General features: G+C 47.1%; 1 protein-coding gene across 2 annotated transcripts in view; it reads right to left on the minus strand.

The window, feature by feature from the left end:
- foxp4 (forkhead box P4) overlaps window positions 1-24,748 on the minus strand; it is a 438,498-nt gene that overhangs the window by 15,947 nt on the left and 397,803 nt on the right. For both annotated transcript variants that reach the window (XM_078546502.1, XM_078546501.1), the window contains exons 14-16: window positions 13,800-13,921; window positions 12,218-12,287; window positions 1,500-1,663 (exon numbers count right to left, since the gene is read on the minus strand). In XM_078546502.1, coding sequence (XP_078402628.1) covers window positions 1,500-1,663; window positions 12,218-12,287; window positions 13,800-13,921 — 356 coding nt within the window. The remainder of the gene's footprint in view (window positions 1-1,499; window positions 1,664-12,217; window positions 12,288-13,799; window positions 13,922-24,748) is intronic.

Raw genomic sequence — 24,748 nt, forward strand, 5'->3', positions numbered from 1 at the left:
GGAGCAGGTGGAGCAAAATAAAAGATCAGGGATAGGAGGGAGCTCAGGAGAGATTTGACAAAGATGTCTTGGACACGGGACAAGGGGGTGTTAATGGTAGTGATAAGGGCTAAAGAAGGTGCTGATATGGCATAAAGGTAAGATAGCAGAATGCGTTAATAGCGGAACAAGGGTCAGTGCACAAGACTCGCACATGAAGAACATTGAATTGGGTGAGATGCTGGACTTTCGAAGATGGTTGGTATCTCTATCGGTGGGACACTCCCCAGCATGAGGCAGTATCTTCAGGAGGGCAGTGGAAAAAAGTAAAGGGAACAAACTGGAACCCATTGCTCCGAGGCTGCAATGCTCAGTGTTTTATGAGTGAATAAATATCCCTCAGGTAGGTCAGAGTCAAATGTGCTTGTTGTCTCAGCCCATGGGCACAAGCTAATCAATAACTTAAATTTTCACCTTCTCCCATGGAAAGACCCAGTCATCTTCCACAAGTTAAACCAGGTGATATGATGACTATAGCAGTACCCCACACACAACTGTGTACAATGGAGAGCACGGAGACACAATTCCTCTCACAGCTCATGTACACTTTCCCTCCTTAGCTACTCACTTCCTGAGTGCAATTTCTATCTGAATGCTCACATCATTCCCAACGAGAATCGAGTAAACCTTCGCCATGTTTGTTTATTGCTATACTCAATTATCCTCAGGCATGCCCAGTTCAGGTACAGTAATGCTAGACACACCGCAAAACTCCCATTACTTTAGCCAACCTCAGGAGAGAATCTTCTACTGTTCCAGTGTTTCCAATAAGGTGCCTGAGTAACCTTTCCAATTGGTGTTGTATTAGAGGCAGTTTTGTGCTATGGGATTCCCTCTAGGAACTGGACTGTGATGGTCCAAACTCTTAGCTTTAACTCTTAGCAGCTGGAGGATGCTCTCAGTGGTTTAGGCAGGATACCCGCCCATGTGCCTAAGTCGAAGGTTTGTGTTCACCCATCGCCTGCTGTGCTCGCTGATCTACATTTGCTCCCGGTTTGAGAAAGCCTCAATTTTAAAACTCTCATCCTTTCTTCAAATCCCTCTATGGTCTCACCCCTCCCTATCTCTGTAATTTCCCCCATCCATACAGCCCTCCAAGATCTCCGCGCTCCTCTAATTTTGATCTCTGGCGTATCCCCGATTTTAATCGTACCTTCAGCTGCCTGGGCCTCAAGCTCTGCAACTCCCCCCCTGAAACCTCCTGCCTCTCCGACTCTCTCTCCTCCTTTGAGGAGGCTCCTTAAATCCCATCTTTTAAACTTTTACTGATATCGCTTTGTGTAACTCGCTGTCGAGTTTGTCTGATTTATAACCTCCTGTGAAGCGCCTTGGAATGTTTCGCCACATTAAAGGCACTACACAAATGCAAGCTGTTGTTGTGTCTAACCTATTAGACCCTGTCCCCTGGTCTCTGACCATTGCCCAGCCCCCAGTCTCGAGGCCCCGGAGTTGGGTCATACCCGTGCTGTTGAGGGGACAGCCCTGGGCTGCTGCTGCCGTTGCTGTTCACTTGCTCCACGGTGCTGCTGACATCATCGTGACCCACGTGCATCAAGCCACCGGCTGAGGGGTTCATTAAGGTCGGGTTGTTGAGCAGCTGCATATTGCTTTCAGCCAAAGCTGCCTGGAGAAGAGGGGAAGAAGGTTTAAAGCCAGTTAGTGCACTTAAAGGTCACTTGTACATCTTTACCCAGAGAGTGGTGAGAATGCGGAACTCGCTATCACAGGGAGTGGTTGAGATGAATAGTGTAGACGTTTTTAAGGGGGAACTGGATAAACACGTGAGAGAGACAGGAATAGAAGAATATGCTAATAGTGTGAGATGAAAGAGAGAGGGAAGATTCTCATGTGGAGCACAAAAAACCAGCATGGAGCCAATGGGCTGAATGGCCTATTTGCTGTATATTCTATCTAACGATCCTGGGAGTGTCAAAATACTGTACTGAAAGGCGGAGATGGATCCTGGAGATGAGGGCCCCAGATCAAACCCCTGGACTCTGCTCATGTATCTTCTCTTAGCTTTGTGGGTACTATTGTTGGCATCAGTATGCCCAGGCTAATGATGGTTGAAAATAAGAATTAGCCAGTGTTCCTGTGTCTGATCACTATCCTGTAACTCGTTCTGTTGATTCAGTGCACGAAGGAGAACAGACTGGCTGCCCTTCTTCAATGTCCTGTCATTATGCTCAAAGACCATGTAGTAGTCAAAGTACTGGCTCACACGTGTAGAGCAGACACATGGATGAGGCAGGTGGGCAGGTGGAACACTGCAGTCCGACCCAGCTGCAGAATCCTTCATTGGGCCTCTCCAACTACATACCTACATGTCACCCGTTGCTAGGTGCCTTTAAGGGATTGCAACATGACATCATTAGAAAGGAAGTGTGTCACGCGATCTAGTTTTAGTTTCAGTTTTGCAGCTCTGGTGTGTCTTCAAGCTTTGTGCCTCTGTATAAGTGTCTCCATGTGCCTAGTCTCAATAAATGAACCCACAATGTGTTTATCCGATCCTGAGCGATTGGTGCCTTTATATCATTATAAAAACCATGATACCCCTCAGTCACATCATCCAAAAGCAGCGTCAGTTTCCTCATGAGTGCTGATGATGCCCAACTCTGCCTCATCATCATCTCTCTCTCTCTAAATTGGCTATCTGCTTTCCTGACATCCAGTGCTAGAGGAGCAGAATATTGGGAAGGCCCAAACCATTGTTTTTGGGCCCCTACAAACTCTGCTCCCTCGGCACTGACTCCATCCCTCTCTCTGGCAACTGTCTGAGGCTGAACCAGGCTGTTTATAACCTTAGTATTATATTTGACCTCAAGATGAGCTTCCGATCACATGTCCACATGATCACTAAGGCCACCTCTGTTCCATCACCTGACTCCACCCCTGCCTTAGCTCATCTTATCCATGCCTTTGTTACTGTTAAACTTGAACATTCCAGTGCTTTGCTAGCCTGCCTCCCACCTTCCACCCTACCAGAATGTGAGATAACCCTAAACTTTGCTATCCATATCCTAAATGGCATCAAGTCTTGGTCACCCATCACCACTGCCCTGACTGACATACGCCTGGCCCCTAGTCTAACATTGCCTCAATTTTAAAATCCTCATCCTTATTTTCAAATCCCTCCATGAGCCCTGCTCCTCCCTATGTCTGTAATCTCCTCCAGACCTAAAAGCCTTCAAGATCTCTCTTTCAATTATGGCATCTGTCCATCCCTAATTTTAATCACTCCACCATTGGTGGCCGTGCCTTCAGCTACCTGGGCCCTAGTCTCTGGAATTCCTCCCTAAACCTCTCCGCCTCTCTCTCACCTCCTTTACGACACTCCTTGAAACCTGCCTCTTTGACCAAGCTTTTGGTTACCTGGCCTAATGTCCCCTTACGTGGCTCAGTGTTCTGCTACCATACTTAATAATGTTCAACAGCCCCTTATTACAGGCAAGATTTACAACTTCAGCTCCTCTCAGGAAATAAAATAATTCTTACTGACTTGTGTACAGGACACTTTTTGTGTTCAAAAGTGCAGCCTATATTTGAGTAGTTGTGGTATGTGGACACTCTGGCACCTTCCAGTGGCTATACTCGGTATTGCATCAGTTCAAAACTACACATCGGGGCATAAGCCCCTCTACTCATTAATTAGAGTGAAATAATGAGGAAAACTCCTTTAATCTCACATGTCCACTATTGCACCAGATTATCATATAGTTGGTTATAGAGCCAGTTGTTTGTAGTCTATTAAACTTACCCCAGCCAGTTTGTGGTAGTGCAAACATTTCTCCCTCAAATTATTAGACATGGGTCTGAGGTGAAAAATTCTAATCAGTTCTTGTTTGAATTATCCAATAATTATTTTAACACATGCCAAAGCCTGGTTGACAGCATTGATCAAACTCACCCTCGCTATAGAATTCACTTCGAGGGGAACAAATTCTAAAGGGGAGGAAACTTAATTTCAAAGTAATTCCCTGACCAACATTGATGAAAGTTGAATTAGGTTCCTCGAGTAAAAGGTTAATGTTTAGTTGCTAGGCTGCTGCATGTGGAGCAAGTGCAGTTTCATCATAAGTCATGGGGCCGGATGACCCCAGGAAACAAATCTTAGCTAACATTTATCATGAAATGTATTTAGCTCCAGATTTGCAGGTGAATTTCCTCAAGTTTCCATCCACGTGAACAAAGTCTGGAATGTATGATACCCGAGAGACTGAACTTTTAAAATTCAGTTGCACTATTTTAGTGAGTGCAGAAGATATAAAAAGCTTTAGTAATAAGAGTTAATAACTCAGTCTCTGTCTCACTCACGGCTTTTCCTGTTTCTAACTCCCTCCCTCTCTCTGTCTGTCTATTCCCCATCTGTTAATTTCTCTGTCTATTCTTTCTCTGTATATCTCCACATCTGCCTTTTTCTCTCTTTGCTTACTCTCTGACTTTTTATCTCTTTCCTTTTGAGTTTCTCTTTCTCTACTGCTTTTCTCGATCTCCACTGTCCATCTCCAACTCTCCATCTCTGTATTTTTCATATGTCTCTCTGTTTTTGTGTTGTCTCCCTCTATGTCTGTTCACCTCTCTGTCTCTCCCTCTCTCTGTCTATTTGCCTATCTCATAGTCTGCGTCTCATTCTGTCATTCTCTCACTCTATCTCTCTCTCTCTTTCTGACTTTGATATACTGCTCTCCACCCAGCTCAAAGATCAAAGTGATCTTAAAAAAGTTAAACAAGCACAAACTACAAAAGGACGAAATGATACTAAAGCTGTAAATCTATATTATTGCACAAATACAGCATTATCGCAGCAACCATCTGATCTCATGAAATAAATGGACACCTGTTACTAATCAGAGTCCATATGTGAGAGAGCATTGTGCTGAATTTGAAGGTGTGGATCGAGTATGATTTTCAGCCCCCTGTTCCCTGTGTTAGTGATTACCCGCAGCTTGTTGTACTGTCCTGTGCTGCACAGACACAACACAAACTTACTTGCTTGTCCTTTTCCTGATGCTTCCCTTTTCAATTGAAATCTCTTTGCCAATGCTGCTCTATCTACAGGTCCTGGGGGCTTCTCCACTTTCTCACTTCCATTCTCTCAAGAGATAATCTATGATTCGGTTCCTCGGCATCTCCTGATCATCCTGTTGTGTGTTTGAGTTATACGGATATCAAGAGAACACCTGATCATAGAGCCATTCAGCACAGAAGAACACCATTCAGCCCATTGAGTCTGTGCCGTCTCTCTGAAAGAGCAATTCAGTCAGTTCCACATTCTTTCCACATAACCCTAGGTGCAACTTCTCAATCGTTCATGCTAGGTAAGCACTGTAATACTCCCTGTTTATGTTAAAATGATGAATTACTGTATCGTTTTCATCCCCCAGTCCCAGCTCAGATGTGAGTGGGTTGCTGTGCAGTTAACGACAGGCACTGTCTCCCACAGAGATTTCCCTTCGGTTCTCTCTGGGAACATGTGCTGGTTTGACTCAGTCAGCCTCACTCATGCCTCTGTGTCAAGTTAAATTCACGTTTCAGGAAACACCAGAAACATGCCCCGTCTGACAGGGGCTCCAGAATGCGGTGCCTGGAGAGCAAGTGGCTGCCGGTCAAAAAATTAAGATCAATCACAGAGCAGCCTGCGCCCCCTGCCTCCACCTGCCTCCCCAGCCAGTGCCCCTGTTGCTGCAGCCCCTCCCTGCGCCACCGTGTCACTGGCACATTGAGAATTTTATCTCTCTCCTTGGTAGTGAAGGACTGAAATGCCACATGGAACAGCAAAGGTCTCAGTGCTGGTCCCTCAGGCAGCCTACAAATCTCCTCCTCCCACTCTGTCTCCTTTGACACAACCTGTTCCTGACCCACTTCAGTCACTGCCCACCTCTTTCCATGCTTTTTCCACCCTTCCAAGGGGAAAATATGTCTGAAGTCTGGTGGGATTCCAGATAAGGAATGTCTGGACAAATTATTTGCTCATCAAAGAATTCTCAGGGGATAGTCCAGCACAAGAGATACGAACATACAAGTTAAGAGCAGGAGTAGGCCATTCGACCCCTCGAGCCTGCTCCGCCATTCAATAGGATTGCAGTAGATCTGATTGTGGCCTTTACTTTCCTTCCTACCCCCTACACCCTTTGACTCCCATGTCAGTCAAGAATCTATCCAACTCAGCCTCTACTGCCCTCTCAGGAAGGGAATTCCACAGACTAATGACCCTCTGAGAGAAAAATATTCACCTCATCTGTATCTTAAATGGGAGACCTTTTATTTTTAAACTGTTTCCCCTCGTCTCCCCCACAAGAGGAAACATCCTTTCAGCATCCACCCTGTCAAGTCCCCGCAGCATCTTATATGTTTCAATAAGATCACCTCTCAGCCTTCTAAACTCTAATAGATACAGGCCCGGCCTGTCCAACCTTTCCTCATAAGGCAAACCCCCTTCATTTGCAACAATCTTCAGTCATAAGTGATGAGTGGATGATCCATCTCAGCCTCCTCTGGAGGTCCCCAGCATCACAGATGCCAGTGTTCACTCCACATGATATCAAGAAATGACTGAAGGCACTGGATACTGTAAAGGCTATGGGTCCTGACAATATTCCAGAAATAGTACTGAAGATTTGTGCTCCAGACTTGCCGTGCCCCTAGCCAAGCTGTTCCAGCACAGCTACAACATTGGCACCTACCTAGCTATGTGGAAAATTGCCCAGATATGTCCGGCACACAAAAAGCAGGACATGGCCAATTACCGCCCCATCAGTATACTCTCGATCATCAGTAAAGTAATGGAACGGGTCATTAACAGTGCTATCAAACTGCACTTGCTTAGCAATAACCTGCTTACTGATGCCCAGTTGGGTTCCGCCAGGGTCACTCAGCTCCTGAGCTCATTGCAGCCTTGGTTCAAACATGGACAAAACAGCTGAACTCCCAAGGTGAGATGAGAGTGACTGCCCTTGATATCAAGGCCGCATTTGACTGAGTGTGAGTAGCCCTAGCAAAACTGGAGTCAATGAGAATCCGGGGGAAAACTCTCCACTGGTTGGAGTCATACCTAGCACAAAGGAAGATAGTTGTGGTTGTTGGAGGTCAGTCATTTCAGCGCCAGGGTAGTGTCCTCGGCCCAACCATCTTAAGATGCTTCATCAATGACCTTCCTTCTATCATAAGGTCAGAAGTGGGGATGTTCGCTGATGATTGCACAATGTTCAGCACCATTCACAACTCCCCAGATACTGAAGCAGTCCATGTCCAAATGCAGCAAGACCTGGACAATACCGGGGCTTGGTCTGACAAGTGGCAAGTAACATTCAGGCCACACATGTGCCAGGCAATGACCATCTCCAACAAGGGAGAGTCTAGCCATCGCCCCTTGACATTCAATGGCATTACCTTCACTGAATGCCCCACTATCAACATCCTGGAGGTTACCATTGACCAGAAAGTGAACTAGACTAGCCATATAAATACTGTGGCTACAAGAGCAGCTCAGAGGCTAGGAATCCTGTAATGAGTAATTCACCTCCTGACTCCCCAAAGCCTGTCCACCAACTACAAGGCACAAGTCAGGAGTGTGATAGAATACTCCCCACTTGCCTGGATGAGTGCAGCTCCCATAACACTCAAGAAGCTCGATACCATCCAGGACAAAACAGCCCCGCTTGATTGGCAACACATCCACAGACATTCATTCCCTACACCACCGATGCAGAGTGGCAGCAGTGTGTACCATCTACAAGGTGCACTGCAGGAATTCATTAAGGCTCCTTCGACAGCACCTTCCAAACCCACGACCAGTACCATCTAGAAGGACAAGGGCAGCAGGTAGATGGGAACACGACCACCTGGAGGTTCCTCTCCAAGTCACTCACCATCCTGACTTGGAATTATATCGCTGTTCCTTCACTGTCGCTGGGTCACAACCCTGGAACTCCATCCCTAACAGCATGTGGGTGTCCCTACACCACATGGACTGCAGCGGTTCAAGAAGGTAGCTCACCACAACCTTCTCAAGGGCAACTAGGGATGGGCAATAAATGCTGGTCCAGCCAGTGAAGTCCGCATCCCGTGAATGGACTGTTAAAAATCCCAGGAGTTAGTAAAGTGAACCTTCTCTGAATTGCTTCTAATGCAATTATATCCTTTCTTAAATAATGAGACCAAAACTGTGCACAGCCCCCTGGATGTGGTCTCACCAAGGCTCATATAGCTGTAGCAAAACTTCTCTATTTTTATATTCCATTCCCCTTGCAATAATCAACAACATTCCATTTGCCTTCCTAATCACTCGCTGTACCTATATGCTAACTTTTTGTGTTCATGTACCAGGATACCCAGATCCCTCATGATCTGCCCCCAGAGAGAGAGAAAGATTTGCATTTCGATAGCACTTTCCCTGATTTTAGGAAATCCCAAAGTGCTTTACAGTTTTACAGCCAATCATGTACTTTTTTTTAAGTGTAGTCATCATTGTAATATAGGAAATGCTGTAGCCAATTTGTGCACAGTAAGCTCCCACAAACAGGAATGAATAAATGACCAGAGCATCTGCTTACAGTTGTTGATCGAGGGACACACATTGGCCCAGGGCAACAGGGAGAACTCCCCTGCCTTCTTCAAATAGTAAGGTAGAAATTTTTACATTCACCTGAGAAGGCAGACAGGGCTCATCTGAAAGGCAGTGCAGCATTCCCTCAGTACAGCACTGGGAGTGCCGGCCTCCATTAAAGGCTCAACTCTCTGGAGCAAGTCTTTAACCCACAACTTCCTGACTCCGAGGTGAGAGTGTTACCCACTGAGCCACTGCTGTTAACATGGATTAATACTGACTTTGTCTGATAGCTCTGAAGTTCTCCAGAGGTTTCCTATTCCCTCCTTCAGGGTTGACTCCGATACTTTATCCATCCATTAGTCAGCTTCATCACCTTAATTTCCAGGACTGTCCTTTCGCCCTTTCTTTTAAAGGTAGTTACATTCCCTTCTCTCTAATCCTTTGATAAAACTCCTGATATTAATGATTCCCTAAAGATTCCTGTAATGTTTTCCACCATTTCAAGACACTGGGATCTTATCTTCCTTCAGTGTTTCAATCACCTCCTTATCAGAAATTCCTACTGGCTTTGAAACTCTACACTCCCTAGGAGCCCGCGCCTTGGTGCTAGGGAAAGGCCAATGGCCTCTTTCTTGGACACTTGTTATTACCCAAGAGCCACCAAGGTCACAATCAAACCTCGGCTTCCTCTTTATAGAAACTATTTCGATTGTAAATGACATTTCCTCTATTTCTACCATGGCTAAACAGGTTTGAAGTTTTGACTCCATCGTCACTTCTCCGTCTGTCTACAGTTAATCCTGAAGGTCTGAACCTGGTGAAACTCCTCCCTTAAACATTGCTTTACTTCCTTTACGATCACCACCGTTTTCATATCTCCTATGACATCACTCCTGTGAAGAGCGTTGGGATGTGTTACTCCCGAGGTGCTATATAAATACAAGTTTCAATATCTCTGGTATAACCTGACGCTATAATCCCTATCCTGTCCATTTGAAAGCAAACCTATCCTGAGTCAAGTCTGTAGTCCCTTTAACAATCTATTCCTGTCCAACCTCAGGAACTATTTCCTCAGTCCCCAAAACAAAGTTCTTAAAATATTCTCCCTTTATTGATGGTGAGTCTGAGCTTGCTATCACATTGCTGTGTTACTGAGGCGCAGTAACATCTGATTCTCTTTGTTGCTGTTGTTCATGTCGAGCTGTTTGATGTGAAAGATCATCAGCCCGGATATACAACCTGCTCATCATCGAGTGATCCCCACTGGAAAGGCCACGTGTATAAAAAAATACCTGGGAGAACTGCATCAAGTTCATCTGTGGTTCCTTCCCTGGCTGAATGTCCTCTCTGGCCAGGCACACACAGGAGGAGAGGCACGAGATACAGGAGTATGGCACACAGGCTGTATAACAACAACTTGTATTTATAAAGCACCTTCAACGCTTCGCAGGAGCGTTATCAAATGCAATTTGATGCAAACTCACTTGTGTTTGTAAAAGAGTGGGGTTTTAGAGTGGCTTAAAGGAGGGGGGAGAGGCAGAGAAGTTTAGCGAGGGAATTCCGGAGCGTAGGGCCCAGGCAGCTGATCTGCCGATGGTGGAGCGATGAGAATTGGGGGAATATGCGAGAGGCTGGAATTGGAGAAGCGCAGAGGTCTCAGAGGGTTCTGGGGTTGGAGGAGATTATGGAGATAGGGGAGAGAGGCCATAGAGGGATTTGAAAATAAGGGTGAGAATTTTAAAGGATTGCTGTTTTTTTTAATTCTTTCACAGGATGGGCTGTTCCTCCAACTGCCATGGCAGGATTTGAACCCATGTCCCCAGAGCTTTAGCTGGGCCTCTGGATTACTAGTCCCATAACATTCAATCTGTATACACGCACACATACACACATAAACACACACAGCAAACTCTCTGACACACACACACACACAATCTCGCAAAATTCTCACACACATACACACACACTCATACACACACTCACAATTTACACACACAAACATACGCAGACAAATGAACACACACACACACACTCCAATTGGAGTCACTGAAATGCATTCAGGAACAGGAACTGAAACAGTTTAAATTTATTCTCTCCTCTCTCTTCTAGGAACCCTGAGGTTTCAGTCCATACCTCACTGCTCCCAAGCTGCAATCAGTTCCTCTCAGCAACCAGCAAGAGCTCAGATGTCACGGTGACTCCGATATTGGAATCTGGCTGAGATACACAGAGTAACCAGCTGGTGTCCCTGTCTCGCTGTAAATCCAGCTCAGGTTTGCTTTTCAAAACATGTCAGAGGATGGGGTCAGATACCCAGAGTATATTCCACAAGTCGAGGCAGTCTGAGTCACTCTGGAATATTTAATTCACAGATTTACACTGGACCTGATTGTGGGGCTGCATGCTTTTTCAACTTCTGTAATTTTAAGAGTGTGTACGTGCAAACGATTGAATGTGTGAGTGTGTGAGAGTGTGATTGTATGTGTGAGTGTGAATGTGTGATTTGGTGCTTGTGAATGTGAATGTGAGCTTGTGAGTATCTGAGTGTCTCAGTGTGAGTGTCTCAGTGTGAGTGTGTGTGTCTCAGTGTGAGTGTGTGTTTCAGTGTGTGTGTCTCAGTGTGTGTGTGTCTCAGTGTGTGTGTGTGTGTGTCTCAGTGTGAGAGTGTGTCTCAGTGTGAGTGTCTCAGTGTGAGCGTCTCAGTGTGAGTGTGTGTGTCTCAGTGTGTGTGTGTTTCAGTGTGTGTGTCTCAGTGTGTGTGTGTCTCTGTGTGTGTGTGTCTCAGTGTGTGTGTGTGTCTCAGTGTGAGCGTGTGTCTCAGTGTGAGCGTCTCAGTGTGTGTGTGTGTATCAGTGTGTGTCTCAGTGTGCATCAGTGTGTGTGTGTGTGCCTGTGTGTTTGTGTGTCAGTATGTGCATGTGTGTGCATGTGTCAGTGTGTGTGCATCTGTCTGTGTGTGTGTGAGTGTGTGTGTGTGTGTGTGTGTGTGAGAGTGTGTGTGTGTGTGTGTGTGTGTGTGTGAGTATGTCCAGTCACCACCTTTACTCACTGGAACTGAAGTTGATGTTGGAGATGTCAGTTTTGGTGTATCCAATTCATTGTCCCTGGTGGGTTTTTGCACTTGGCCCTGTGCAGACTTGTGTTGTCCAGCCATATCGATGAACTATTGTGATCCCAACATAAGTATTACAAAGTCCCACTGCTATTAAATGCTGTCACATTCCACTCATTTTGAGCTAAAACCTCTGTCCCAAATTCCTCAAAAAACAAAATGCTGACAAAAGAGTGGAAATCAGGGTTGAGACTGAGCTCTGCCTAATTTCTCTTACGCCGCACCACTACTTGTGAAGTGTTACAGAGAGTAAAATTCAGGCTGTGATATCTAGGAGAGGAGGGAGTAAGCTGTAGAGGGGGAAATTTATACTCTTTAAAAAAACAAACTTGGATGAAATGGTGAAAGGTTAAGCCACACCCCTGAGCGGCGTCCTAATGTCAATCTGTGGCTATGGTTAATGTTAGAAAGAGGCTTCAGCACAACAGGGGAAGCTCTCAGAGTGCGTCTGTTTGTTTCAGACACTCATTTAGGATATATTCAAACTACTTCTGAAAAAGCTGGACTATAGCACTCACCTGATAGCTTGAGTTAAGTGCTCCTCCATATCCAAGTCCTGTGATCACATTTTTCACTAAAGTTGGGCTTCTGAAAGAAAAGGCATTTCTTCAGTGGGGTACACTTGACGTTAAAGAGGTTAAATTTGAATAACTGAGCAGAGCGATTTGGGCTGTGGGTTATCTTGTTGTACCTCCTGTGAAGTGTCCAACCTCCACTTGCCAACAACCCTGACCCAGAATTATGAAGTATAGTTAATGCTTTTCAATACTTTACAAAGTGCTTGTAACCCAAAAACAGCTCATTCAGCCCAACTGGTCAATGCTAGTGTTTATACTCCACATGAACCCCCCCCACACTAATTCACCCCACTCCATCGGTGTGTCTGTCTGTTCCTTTCTTCCTCATGTGCTTATCCAGCTTTCCCTTAAAAATGTATCTATACTATTCACCTCAACCGCTCCTAAGTTCCACATTCTCACTAATCACCGGTTGAAAGGTTTCTCCTGAATTCCTGACTGAGTTTATCAGGGGTTATCTTATATTTGGAGCCCTGAGTTTTAGATTCCCTGACAAAAATCATTGAAGTCTTCGACTCCCCCCAGTCGGGGGTTCTCTGGGCCAGGTCCATCATTCTGTGGCGTAACATTTCTTCAGCAAGCCATAAGTTGGGATTTTTGCTTCCAGAAACTGGGATATTGATGACATTGAGAGTGTGACAGGATCTTCTCATTGCAGTTGCTAGAACAGCACAGCACGCTGACCTTCAGATAGCGTAGAGGCCGGACATATCCTTTAGGGAGTGGGCGATGTGGTCTCTCTGAGCGACTGAAGAGTGTCTTTTGAATAGCTTTCACGAGTACAAGTTGCATCTGTCTTATTCTCAAACACAGGTGCAAATAGTTTTCAGAGTAGAGGAAGTCATCATGACATGAACAGGGAGGAAGCTATCATTCTTTCGCGCCCTCAAAACTTCCCCCAAGAAATGCAGAGCAGGACTGCACAACTGAGACAGAAAAGTTGTTAAAATGTTTGAATTCTTACAGGATGAAACAGGACAAGGAGATAAAGTGTAACAGTGAAAATTGAGCCACATTTCATCGCCATTCCGTTCAATCCTATTGGGAGATCAATGCGTTCCAACTTTGACTGTGGGTGGAGTCCCTCTGCTGGAAACCTTACTCTTAGTGCGGGATCAATTCCTGGGCCGGCTGAGGTCATCCATGAAGGCCCCACCTTCTCAACCTCGCCCCTGGCCTGAGGTGTTAAACTCACCACCAGTTGTCTCTCTCTCTCTGATGAGAGAGCAGCCTATGGTCCTCTGGGGCTACGGCAACTTTCATTTCTTCTGTCTCTTGGTACCAATGCTGAAGCTCTGACAGTTCTTCTTATTCCGAGTGTTGGTCTTGAGTGTTTTCTATTCTAACCTGACCTTGGCCTAATCTCCCTGGGCAGGTTAACACAGCCAATCAGCTGCAGGGCACCAGTCATCCTGCGCATCCTAGGGCATCGTGTTTGACTGACATGAGGAGATTCATCTTGAAATGTCAAATGGAAAAGTCCCAGTGAGGATAGTGGAAGAATGTCATAACCAAACCTTACCCGGTCATCTTTGGTGGCCTCCGCTTTTGGTACTCTACTTCATCCACTGTCCAAACTGCCCCTTTCACGTTCTCCACTCGCACAAAACACTTGTGAAGACTGAGGTTGTGACGCACGGCGTTCTGTAACACAAAAGGGAGAAGGACAGGCGTAGAGGTGAGAAAGGTAGTGAGAGGTGTGAATATCAGTCACGGGAAACATGGCCCCATTCCAGGGAAGTGATTTCCTGCCAGTTCATAGAGTCAGAGCAATGAAGGTGGCCATTCAGCTCGTTTCATGCCACCTTCCAGAGCCCACAACCCTATTGTCTCCCTGTGATAGAATCCAGCTGTTCCTGCTCACCCAATGTACTCATCTAAACCATTCCAGCTGTTGATCGCATTTCTGTGTAAAGAAATTGGTGAGAAACTGAACCCATCGCACACCTTTATTGGGGTTCAGAATGGGAATTTTGACAGTGCAGCGCTCCCTCAGTGCTGACCCTTTGGCACTGCGGCACTCCCTCGGTACTGACCCTCTGACAGTGCAGCACTCCCTCAGTACTGACCCTCCAACAGTGCAGCACCCCCTCAGTACTGACTCTCTGACAGTGCAGCACTCCCTCAGTACTGACCCTCTGACAGTGCAGCACTCCCTCAGTACTGACCCTCCAACAGTGCCGCATCCCCTCAGTACTGACCCTCTGACAGTGCAGCACACCCTCAGTACTGACCCTCTGACAGTGCAGCACTCCCTCAGTACTGACCCTCTGGCACTGCGGCACTCTCTCGGTACTGACCCTCTGACCGTGCAGCACTCCTCCAGTTCTACAATGGTTTATCAGCCTGGGTTATGAGCTCAGGTGAATCCATAACTTTCTCAGGCAGGGATTAGCCTGAACCACAGGAATTAAGAATTTTACAGCACTTCTTGAGGCCATTCAGCCCCGCATCCCTATGCCATTTCTGTTGAAAGAACCATCTACTTCTCTTGCCCCTGCTCTGATTCAACAAACATTTAAAAGTCCCCCCACTTAATAAATTTTTCTGAACTCTGCAAGTTTTGCTCAGACATTCCATAACCCTCGGTGTGAAAAATATTTCTCATCCCCTCTCCCCCCTGCATCCTGCCAACTGTGCCAAGGAGACAGAGACTCAACGAGCCCTACAGCCATGTTATAAAGCTGAGCTGGATGATCAGTCCAGATTCGGAGCGTGGTAACATGAATAGAGAATACAGAATGTAGTTTATTTTTACAATACAAGCCTAGCAGATTGTCAAGCCTGACATTTATTGCCCATCTCTCCTTGTCTAGATTTTTCAGGCGTCTTCAATGGGAAGCAAAGTGCCAACTACGTTGGAATGGGACAGGAGTTACATATAGACTGGGTAAGAATGGCAGGTTTCCTTCCCTAATCGGGGTTCATTGAACCTGTCGGTTTTTATGGCAATCTGACAACATCATAGTCACTTTTACTGATACCAACATTTTAATTGCAGATTCGCTTTTAAACAAATTCAAATCTCAAACTGCTTGGGCGGGAACTCAAATCCTGTTGAATTATTCGTCCAGGTCTCTCCTATTCCAATAACACAGGGTCATAGAAATGGTTACATCGCAGAACGTGGCCCTTCAGCCCATCATGTCTGTGCCGGCTGCCTGCAGGAGCCACTCACCTCGCCCCATTTCACCACCTTACCCCATGGCCCTGCCAGCCTTTTCCCTTTTCAGATCATTAACCCGCTCCCTTTTGAAGGCCACAGTTGAATGTGCCTCCACCACACTCTCAGGCAGCGCATTGCAGGTCCTGACCTACTCCTAACATAAACACTGCAATACTACACAGGGGTTAGCTGCTGGGGGCTTCTGATTTTGAAAACTTGTCAATTGTGTGAGGTAGGGAGTGGACTGTGACGAAGGTGTGGTGGTCTGGGGAAGTTCAAGTAACAGATATCTATTATACAAGTCTCTCTCCTCTTACTGGAGGGTAAACTTACAATAAAACTGATACTCCAGCTTCGCAGTGTCACTGTTTTATTAAATTCTCCTGTTGGTCCTAGCCCAGTTACATGGACAAGTCCATCTTTGATCTTCCAAGGTGAATCTATTAGTCGAATGAGCCTTGGTTAGACCACACATAGAGCAATGCATGTTCTGATCATCATAGTATTGAAAGGATCTAGAGGCACTGGAGAGGGTGCAGAGGAGATTTACAAGGATGATACCAGGAATGTTTGGGTATACAGGTCAGGAAAGGGTCAACAGGCTGGGTCTCTTTTCTCTTGTAAAAGAAGGCTGAGGGGGGTGAGCTAATAGAGATCTTCTGAGTGGATACAGAGACAACGGTTCCTCTTATGGGGGAGAACAGAACTGGAGGCTGTCAATATAAGATAGTCATCAAGGAATCCAACAGGGATTTCCGAATCAACTTCCTTAGCCAGAGAGTGGTGAGGGTGAGGAATGCAGCACCACAGGGAGTGGTGAAGTAAGCAGCAGTATAGATACATTTAAGGGGAAGCTGGACAAGCACATGAGAGAGAAACATACACACACACACCTTCACACACACACACACATACATACACACACGCACACTCACGCACATGCGCTCACGCACACAGACACACACACGCCTACACACATACACACACACACGCCTACACACATACACACACACACGCCTACACACATACACACACACACACCTACACACATACACACACACACGCCTACACACATACACACACACACACACACTCTCTCACACACACAGCTACACTCACACAAACACACACACACTCACACCCACACACATAAACACACACACAAACATACACACATGCTCACGCACACACACATACGCATGCACACACACATATACACACACAAACAAACATACCCACACACACACACAAACAAACATAGACACACAAACAAACATACACACACACTCGTATATGCACACACATATGCATGCACGCATGTGCACACGCGCACACACACAGTCTCACACCCACGCGCATGCACGCACACACACACACAAACACAGACACACAAACATAAAAACACATGCAGATACACATACAAAAATACAAACACGCACAAACACATACTTGCACAAACACACACACAAACACACATATTCAAACACACACATACACAAATACACGCTGACACAGACACACACACAAACACACACACAGATACACATACAACAACACATGAGACACACACACACACACACACAAACATACGTAAATGGCAGAGTTTTGAGGTCAGCAGGCAGGCCCGGGAGCAGCCGGGAAAGGGCCTACCACCCGCGATGGGCCCCTGACCGTGATTTCATGCTGGTGGTACAATTAAGGGCCGCCCAGCGTGAAATGGGGCTCCTCACTGGTCGGGAAGGGGCCGAGCGGGGGTGGGGGTGGGGGCCTGTCGGCCGCCGGGTCCAATGGTGACCCGGTGACCAGTTTGAAAACAGCCCAGGCAGCCCCTGGAAGGCTGCAATGGAAGAACCTCTCCTCTGCATCTTCAACATTCACGTGATGGAGTCAAGTGCGGCTAACCCGTGGCGTCTGATGAGGCTGTGTTGACCCTCATGGCCGAGCGCACTGCCTCCTCCATTGACAGAGTGGTGACTCTCATGGAGAGGCAGCTCCAGGAACAGAGTGAGGGGTTCCTGGGGTTGCGCTTGGACCTCCAAGCCCTCACACTGGCACTGAGCTCAGGTGATCAGTGCCAGTGTGGGAGATGGATGAGGCACCCAGTATCCCAGCTGGGTGACCGTCCATCAATGGTGAGCAGGGAGTTCCAGAGTGACCTCACGTTGGCGCACGAGCTGCCTATCGTCTCTGCGGGCTCCTGTCAGGGCACTCTGGATAATGGCAGCAGCTCCTCCGCCCCCCTGCCAGTGACCATGACATCTGATGAGGCTGTGGTGACTGGGGAGATACCAGCCGTGGCACTGGCCTCTCCCTCCCAGGCAGGGCCAGCACAGGCTCCACTGGCCAGAGGACGACTGGCAAGGTCATCAAGGCCAACAAGACAGCAGAGTGAGCAGGCTGGCTCCAATGTCGGTGCCAGCGAGAGGGGGGCACCAAGACACAGCATTCGTAAATGTAAGTTTAAGGCACCATTAGCACAAGAGGGACTGATCACGGGTGATTTTCTGTTAATTTATGTCTGGTTTATATGTTTGCTGGTGTGGGCATCACCACCATTAATGGTAATGTCATTATGCTTTCAATGTGACAATAATATAAAATTATACTTTGGTTCTGACGATCTGAGTTTGCTTTCCCTTTTCTCTTTCTGGTGCAGGGTATGCCGGTGTGTAACGCTGGATGTGAGGGGCTGGGTACTTTATTGCACAGGCACTGAGTGGATTTTGGGTTCAAATGAAAGGGTCATTTCAGACATCCTGGATAGAGGTGGCAGCCCTGGCATGAGGTGGAAGCAGATCTTTGGCAGCCCAGCTGAATCAAGTTGGATCAAGACATCCCTGGTGTCCCTGCCACCCTGGAGGTTACCGAGGTCTGGCTCCACACCCTCGGTGTTCTCCTCACCGTGCTCCTCTTCTGACTCACTATTGGATTCATCATCTGTGGCCTGTGGAGCTGCATCAAGATCCTCTTCCTCCAGTGGGTCCCCCCTTGCCAGTGCCAGATTGTGGAGAGCGCAGCATGTGACCACTATCAGTGACACCCACTCTGGGGGGTATTGTAGTGCTTCCCCTGAATAGTCCAGGCATCGGAAGCGCATCTTGAGAAAACCTATGGTTCTCTCTACCACAGCCCTTGAGGAGGCATGGCTCCTATTGTAACACTGCTCTGCCTCTGTTCTTGAGTGGCAGAGAGGCGTCATGAGCCACCTCTCGAACGGATAGTCCTTGTCACCCAGCAGTCATCCATCCAGCCGGGCTGGAGCACTGAAGAGCCTCGGTACCTGGGACTGTCTGAGGATGTAGGCGTCGTGGGAGCTGCCTGGGTACCTTGCACAGACTTGCAGAATCTGCATCCTGTGATCACACACTATCTGCATGTTCCTGGAGAGGAATCCCTTCCTGTTGAGGAAGGCACCGGGCTGACCTGCTGGCGCCTTGATGGCCACATGTGTGCAGTCGATTGCACCCTGGACGCGAGGGACCCAGCAATCGCTGCAAAGCCTCTGGCTCACTCAGCCTGGCTGGCCTCGTCCATACGGTAAAGAATAAAGGTCAGGACCTGCCTGAACAAAGCTTCTGTCACCAGCTTGACGCAACTGTGGACAGCTGATTGGGAGACACCACACAGATTCCCCCACTGACCCCTGGAAAGAGCCAGAGGCAGAGAAGTTGAGGGCCACTGTGACCTTCAGAGCCACTGGCATGGGGTGTCCACCCACACAGTCGGAGCTGATCTCGAACCCGATCGTCTGGCAAGTGGAGGTCACTCTCTCCCTGGAGAGGCAGTGCCTTCTTTGGCATTGCACCTCGGACATATTGAGGTAGCTGCATCGCTGCCTGTAAACCCTGGCAGCAGGATAGTGGTGTCTCCTGTAACCCCTTCCAGCTTGGACTACCTGCTGGCCCTGCGCCCATTGTGCCTGCGCCTCTCCTCCCACAGGTCCCTCCCCTGGAAGCTGCATCGGGACACCTGGCCTCCTCTCCCTTCTGCCCCTCTCTCCCTCCTCAGAGGAGGTGCCACCAGCGGAGACCAGAATCCCCAATCCCAGGGTAACGGAAGGCTGTCTGATACCTGGAAGGGTCCACATGGTCTGAATCCTCTGGGGGCCTTGGAGATATCAATGAGCCCTGAAATGAAGCCTGGAAATGCTAAGAATGAAGCCCCAAACAGAGATGAAGTTGCCAAGTATCAAATAAGTGACCAGCTGCAAAACTATCTCCAAAACTCCTCACTACTCACACTGGCAATGCTGCTGACCCTTTTTATCCTGTTCATGGATGAGGTTTAGCAAATTGCTGGCTGCCCGCCTGCCCGTTTTGACATTCGAGCGCGAAATCACACGAGCAACGTAAAATCCAGCTTATTTGCCGTTTTAATGGCCTTAACTGACCTCGTAATTGAAGGCGGGTATGGCTCCAACGCCCGCTCGCACCTGCCCACCTAAATACCGAGAGTGCGCGATGATGTCGGGACGCTTGCCTGACATCATCGTGCCCTATTTTAAGCTTGAGTGTGTCAAGCGCTTGCCCACACGCCGAGCGAAAATATCTGACCAAACACACACACACACACACACAGACACAAACACACACACACACAGACACAGACACACACACACACAAACACACAGACACAAGCACACACACACAGACACAAACATACACACACACAGACACACACACACAAACACACAGACACACACACACACAAACACACAGACACAAGCACACACACACAGACACAAACATACACACACACAGACACACACACACAAACACACAGACACAAGCACACACACACACACACACACACAAACACACACACACAAGCACACACACACAGACACAAACATACACACACACACAAACACACAGACACAAACATACACACACAGACACAAACATACACACACACAGACACACACACACAAACACACAGACACAAGCACACACACACAGACACAAACATACACACACACAAACACACAGACACAAGCACACACACACACAAACACACACACACACACACAGACACAAACATACACACACACAGACACACACACACAAACACACAGACACAAGCACACACACACACACACACACACACAAACACACAGACACAAGCACACACACACAGACACAAACATACACACACACAGACACACACACACAAACACACAGACACAAACATACACACACAGACACACACAAACATACACACACACAGACACACACACACAAACACACAGACACAAGCACACACACACAGACACAAACATACACACACACAGACACACACACACAAACACACAGACACAAGCACACACACACACAAACACACAAACACACACAGACACACATACAAACACACACAGACACAAACACACACACAAACACAAACACACACGCACAGACACACACAAACACACACAGACACACACACAAACACACACGCACATACAGACACACACACATAGACACACACACAGAAAGACACACACACAGGCACAAACACACACAGACACAAACACATAGACACACACACAAACGTACATGCACAGACACACACAGCATATACACACACAGGCACACTCATGCACCCACATGTGCACACATGCAGACACACACATACACACACAAGCAGATGCATCACTGTAAATTTTCTTTTGAATTCTGCAAGTGCCCTTCAATAATCCTCAGAAATAATTAGCATGTAGAAAACCAGTCACATTTTAAATAAATACTGTAAAAGCTTATCTAAAGAGCCATCAATAAAATTAAATACTAGACAATGAAAAGCGGTTGACAGGGAGTTGCTATTGTGCTGCAAATGTTGTTAAAAAAGAGCAGGGCTACTGAATGGAAGCTATATTTTTCAAAGTCAGTAAAACTAGGGTATTCATTCACACCTAGTTATCCCAGATCATAACACAAATCATTTTCTTTAACCCAAGCTCTTCAATGCTGCCTTTACAATTTCATGTAGATTTCTTCATGTTTCGGATTCTGTGTGAGGTAATTTACTTTGCAAAGATTACATTACCGGTACATCTCACCAAAAGAGAAAAAAAAATCCAGAAAGAATATTTCCACAACTCGAAGCTGCAATTGTGTTAAGGCCAGTCACCACGAAATAGATTTAATTTATGATACCTTTTATATGAAGCCTTTTGAAAAGAATGACAACAAGTAACGAGCAAGGTAAGAAAGTATTGTCAGCTTGCGTTGGTGCCTGGTATTCCTGCCATTGAATCGGGAGATCAGGGTGTTTGAATCCCACACCCCTGCCTTAGGCCCACAATCCAGGCTGACAGTGCCAGTGGTGAGGGAGTGCTGCACTGTCAGAGGGTCAGTACTGAGGGAGTGCTGCACTGTCAGAGAGTCAGTACTGAGGGAGCACTGCACTGTCAGAGGGTCAGTACTGAGGGAGCGCTGCACTGTCAGAGGGTCAGTACTGAGGGAGCGCTGCACTGTCAGAGGGTCAGTACTGAGGGAGCGCTGCACTGTCAGGGTCAGTACTGAGGGAGCACTGCACTGTCAGAGGGTCAGTACTGAGGGAGCGCTGCACTGTCAGGGTCAGTACTGAGGGAATGCTGCACTGTCAGAGGGTCAGTACTGAGGGAGTGCTGCACTGTTGAAGGGTCAGTACTGAGGGAGTGCTGCACTGTCGGAGGGTACTGGGGGAGTGCTGCACCCACACAAAGTCAGTACTGAGGCAGCGCGAACTGTAGCAGGGGTGGTGGGGGGCATCCTGCAGATGAGGTGATAATCTGAGGCCCTGTCTGCCTATTATAATAGTTCATTTTAAAGAGAGTGATTAGTCAGCATCTTGAAGCATAGAGTAACTGTCATTGATCACAGTTGCCACTTGTGGGATCTTGCTATGTAACAGAAAGGCCCTGAGTTTGTCTTGCCAGCAACAATCACAGTAATTCAAGGTTTCCATAGCAATTTGTGCCCCCTCAAAGGCTCTCCATCCTGTTCACATCCCCTCCCCCGCTGACTAATATGAAAGCTTCCCCTCAAAACAAAACCAAAAACTCCTTTGGTTGGTGAAAACAAAATAACTTTCTTATCATTTTTTTCTGAGAACTGTTTATCAACTCAAAGGAATTGAGCTAAGGGGCATGGACACCATAAAGAATCCATTGGCAAACACTTAACCCTCTGCTGCTCTTTTTGTGAAACTCAGTGACAGGAAATCTGAGTCTTTCTGTTACAATGATGTCATTGGATTGGTTTCGATTTAATTTCACCTCAAAAACTGTTTATAGAAGTGAAGTTGTTTGTCAAAAATTTCCTCACAAATGGACCCTAAGCCCAGAGACACACATAGACACACAAACACACACACACACACAGACACACACATACACACAGGCACACACACACAAACACACACACACAACAGATACACACACACACAGGCACACACACACACAGACACACACACACACAGGCACACACACACAGACACACAGGCACACACACATAAATAAACACACACACACACACAGACACACACACAGACTCACACACACAGACACACACAGACTCACACACAGGCACACACACACAGACACACACACAGACTCACACACACACAGGCACACACACACACAGACACACACACACAGACACACAGGCACACACACATAAATAAACACACATACACACACAGACACACACACACACACACACACGCACACACAGAAGCAGCAGATGAACAGGGACACAGATACATATACACAAGCATATACCCCAACATGTGTACACACACAGGCACATGTAATCACAGGCAGATGCACACAGCGACTTACAAAGTCGCCAAAATGCTTTACAGCCAAGCAAGTATTTTTTTGCAGTGTCGTCATTATTGTAATGCAGGAAACATGGTGGCCAACCTGCGCGTAGCAAGCTCCCACAAACAGCACGGTGATAATGGCCAGAGGATGTTTTAGTGATAAAAGCAAAATACTGCAGATGCTGGAAATCTGAAATAAAAACAGAAAATGCTGGAAAAACTCAGCAGGTCTGGAAGCATCTGTGGAGAGAGAAACAGAGTAAACATTTCGAGTCTATTTATCCCTTCTTCAGAGCTAAAGAGAAGTTAAAATGTGACGAAAGTTATACTGTTTAAGGGGGGGTGGAGCAGGTGAAGCTGGAGAAGGCCAGTGATAGGTGGGGGCTAAGGAGAGATTGACAAAGATGTCATGGAGACAGGACAAAGGGCGTGTTAATGATAGTGGTAAGGGCTAAAGGAGGTGCTGATAGTGGTATAAAGGTAAGAAAGCGGAATATGTGAATAGCAGAACAAGGGTCAGACTCTGTGAAAGAGCAACATGGAACAATTAACTGATGGTCCTTTGGGGGTGGGGTAGGGGGAGGGGGGGTTGGGGAAAAAGGATAAAAAAGAGATTAAAAAAGAGGGGATAGAAAAGGTTAAAACAATGAATAAATTAATAAGAATAAGTAAATAAAAAATAAAAATAAATTTTAAAAAACAGGTTAAAACGGGGGTGGGGGTGGAGGAGAGAGTTCATGGTCTGAAGTTGTTGAATTCAATATTCAGTCCGGAAGGCTGTAAAGTGCCTAGTCGGAAGATGAGGTGCTGTTCCTCCAGTTTGCGTTGAGCTTCACTGGAACAATGCAGCAGGCCAAGGACAGACATGTGGGCATGAGAGCAGGGTGGAGTGTTGAAATGGCAAGCGACAGGGAGGTCTGGGACATGCTTGCGGACAGACCGAAGGTGTTCCCCAAAGCGCTCATCCAGTTTACATTTAGTCTCCCCAATGTAGAGGAGACCTCATTGGGAGCAACGAATGCAGTAGGCCAAATTGAAGGAGGTGCAAGTGAAGCGCTGCTTCACCTGAAAGGAGTGTTTGGGCCCTTGGACGGTGAGGAGGGAGGAGGTAAAGGGGCAGGTGTTGCACCTTCTGCGATTGCATGGGAAGGTGCCGTGGGAAGGTGATGAGGTGTTGGGGGTGATGGAGGAGCGGATCAGGGTCTCCTGGAGAGAATGGTCCCTATGGAATGCTGACAGCGGGGAGTGAAGGGAAGGTGTGTTTGGTGGTGACATCATGCTGGAGTTGGCGGAAATGGCGGAGGATGATCCTTTGAATGCGGAGGTTGGTGGGGTGAAAAGTGAGGACAAGGGGGACCCTATCATGGTTCTGGGAGGGAGGGGGAGAGGTGAGGGCAGAGGCGCGGGAGATGGGTCGGACACAGCTAAGGGCCCTGTCAACCACCGTGGGGGAAAGCCTCGGTTAAGGATGAAGAAAGACATGTCAGCAGTGCCATTTTGGA

The sequence above is a fragment of the Cetorhinus maximus genome, chromosome 8 (genome assembly GCF_964194155.1).
Source record: "Cetorhinus maximus chromosome 8, sCetMax3.hap1.1, whole genome shotgun sequence".
NCBI classification, from domain to species: Eukaryota; Metazoa; Chordata; class Chondrichthyes; order Lamniformes; family Cetorhinidae; genus Cetorhinus; species Cetorhinus maximus.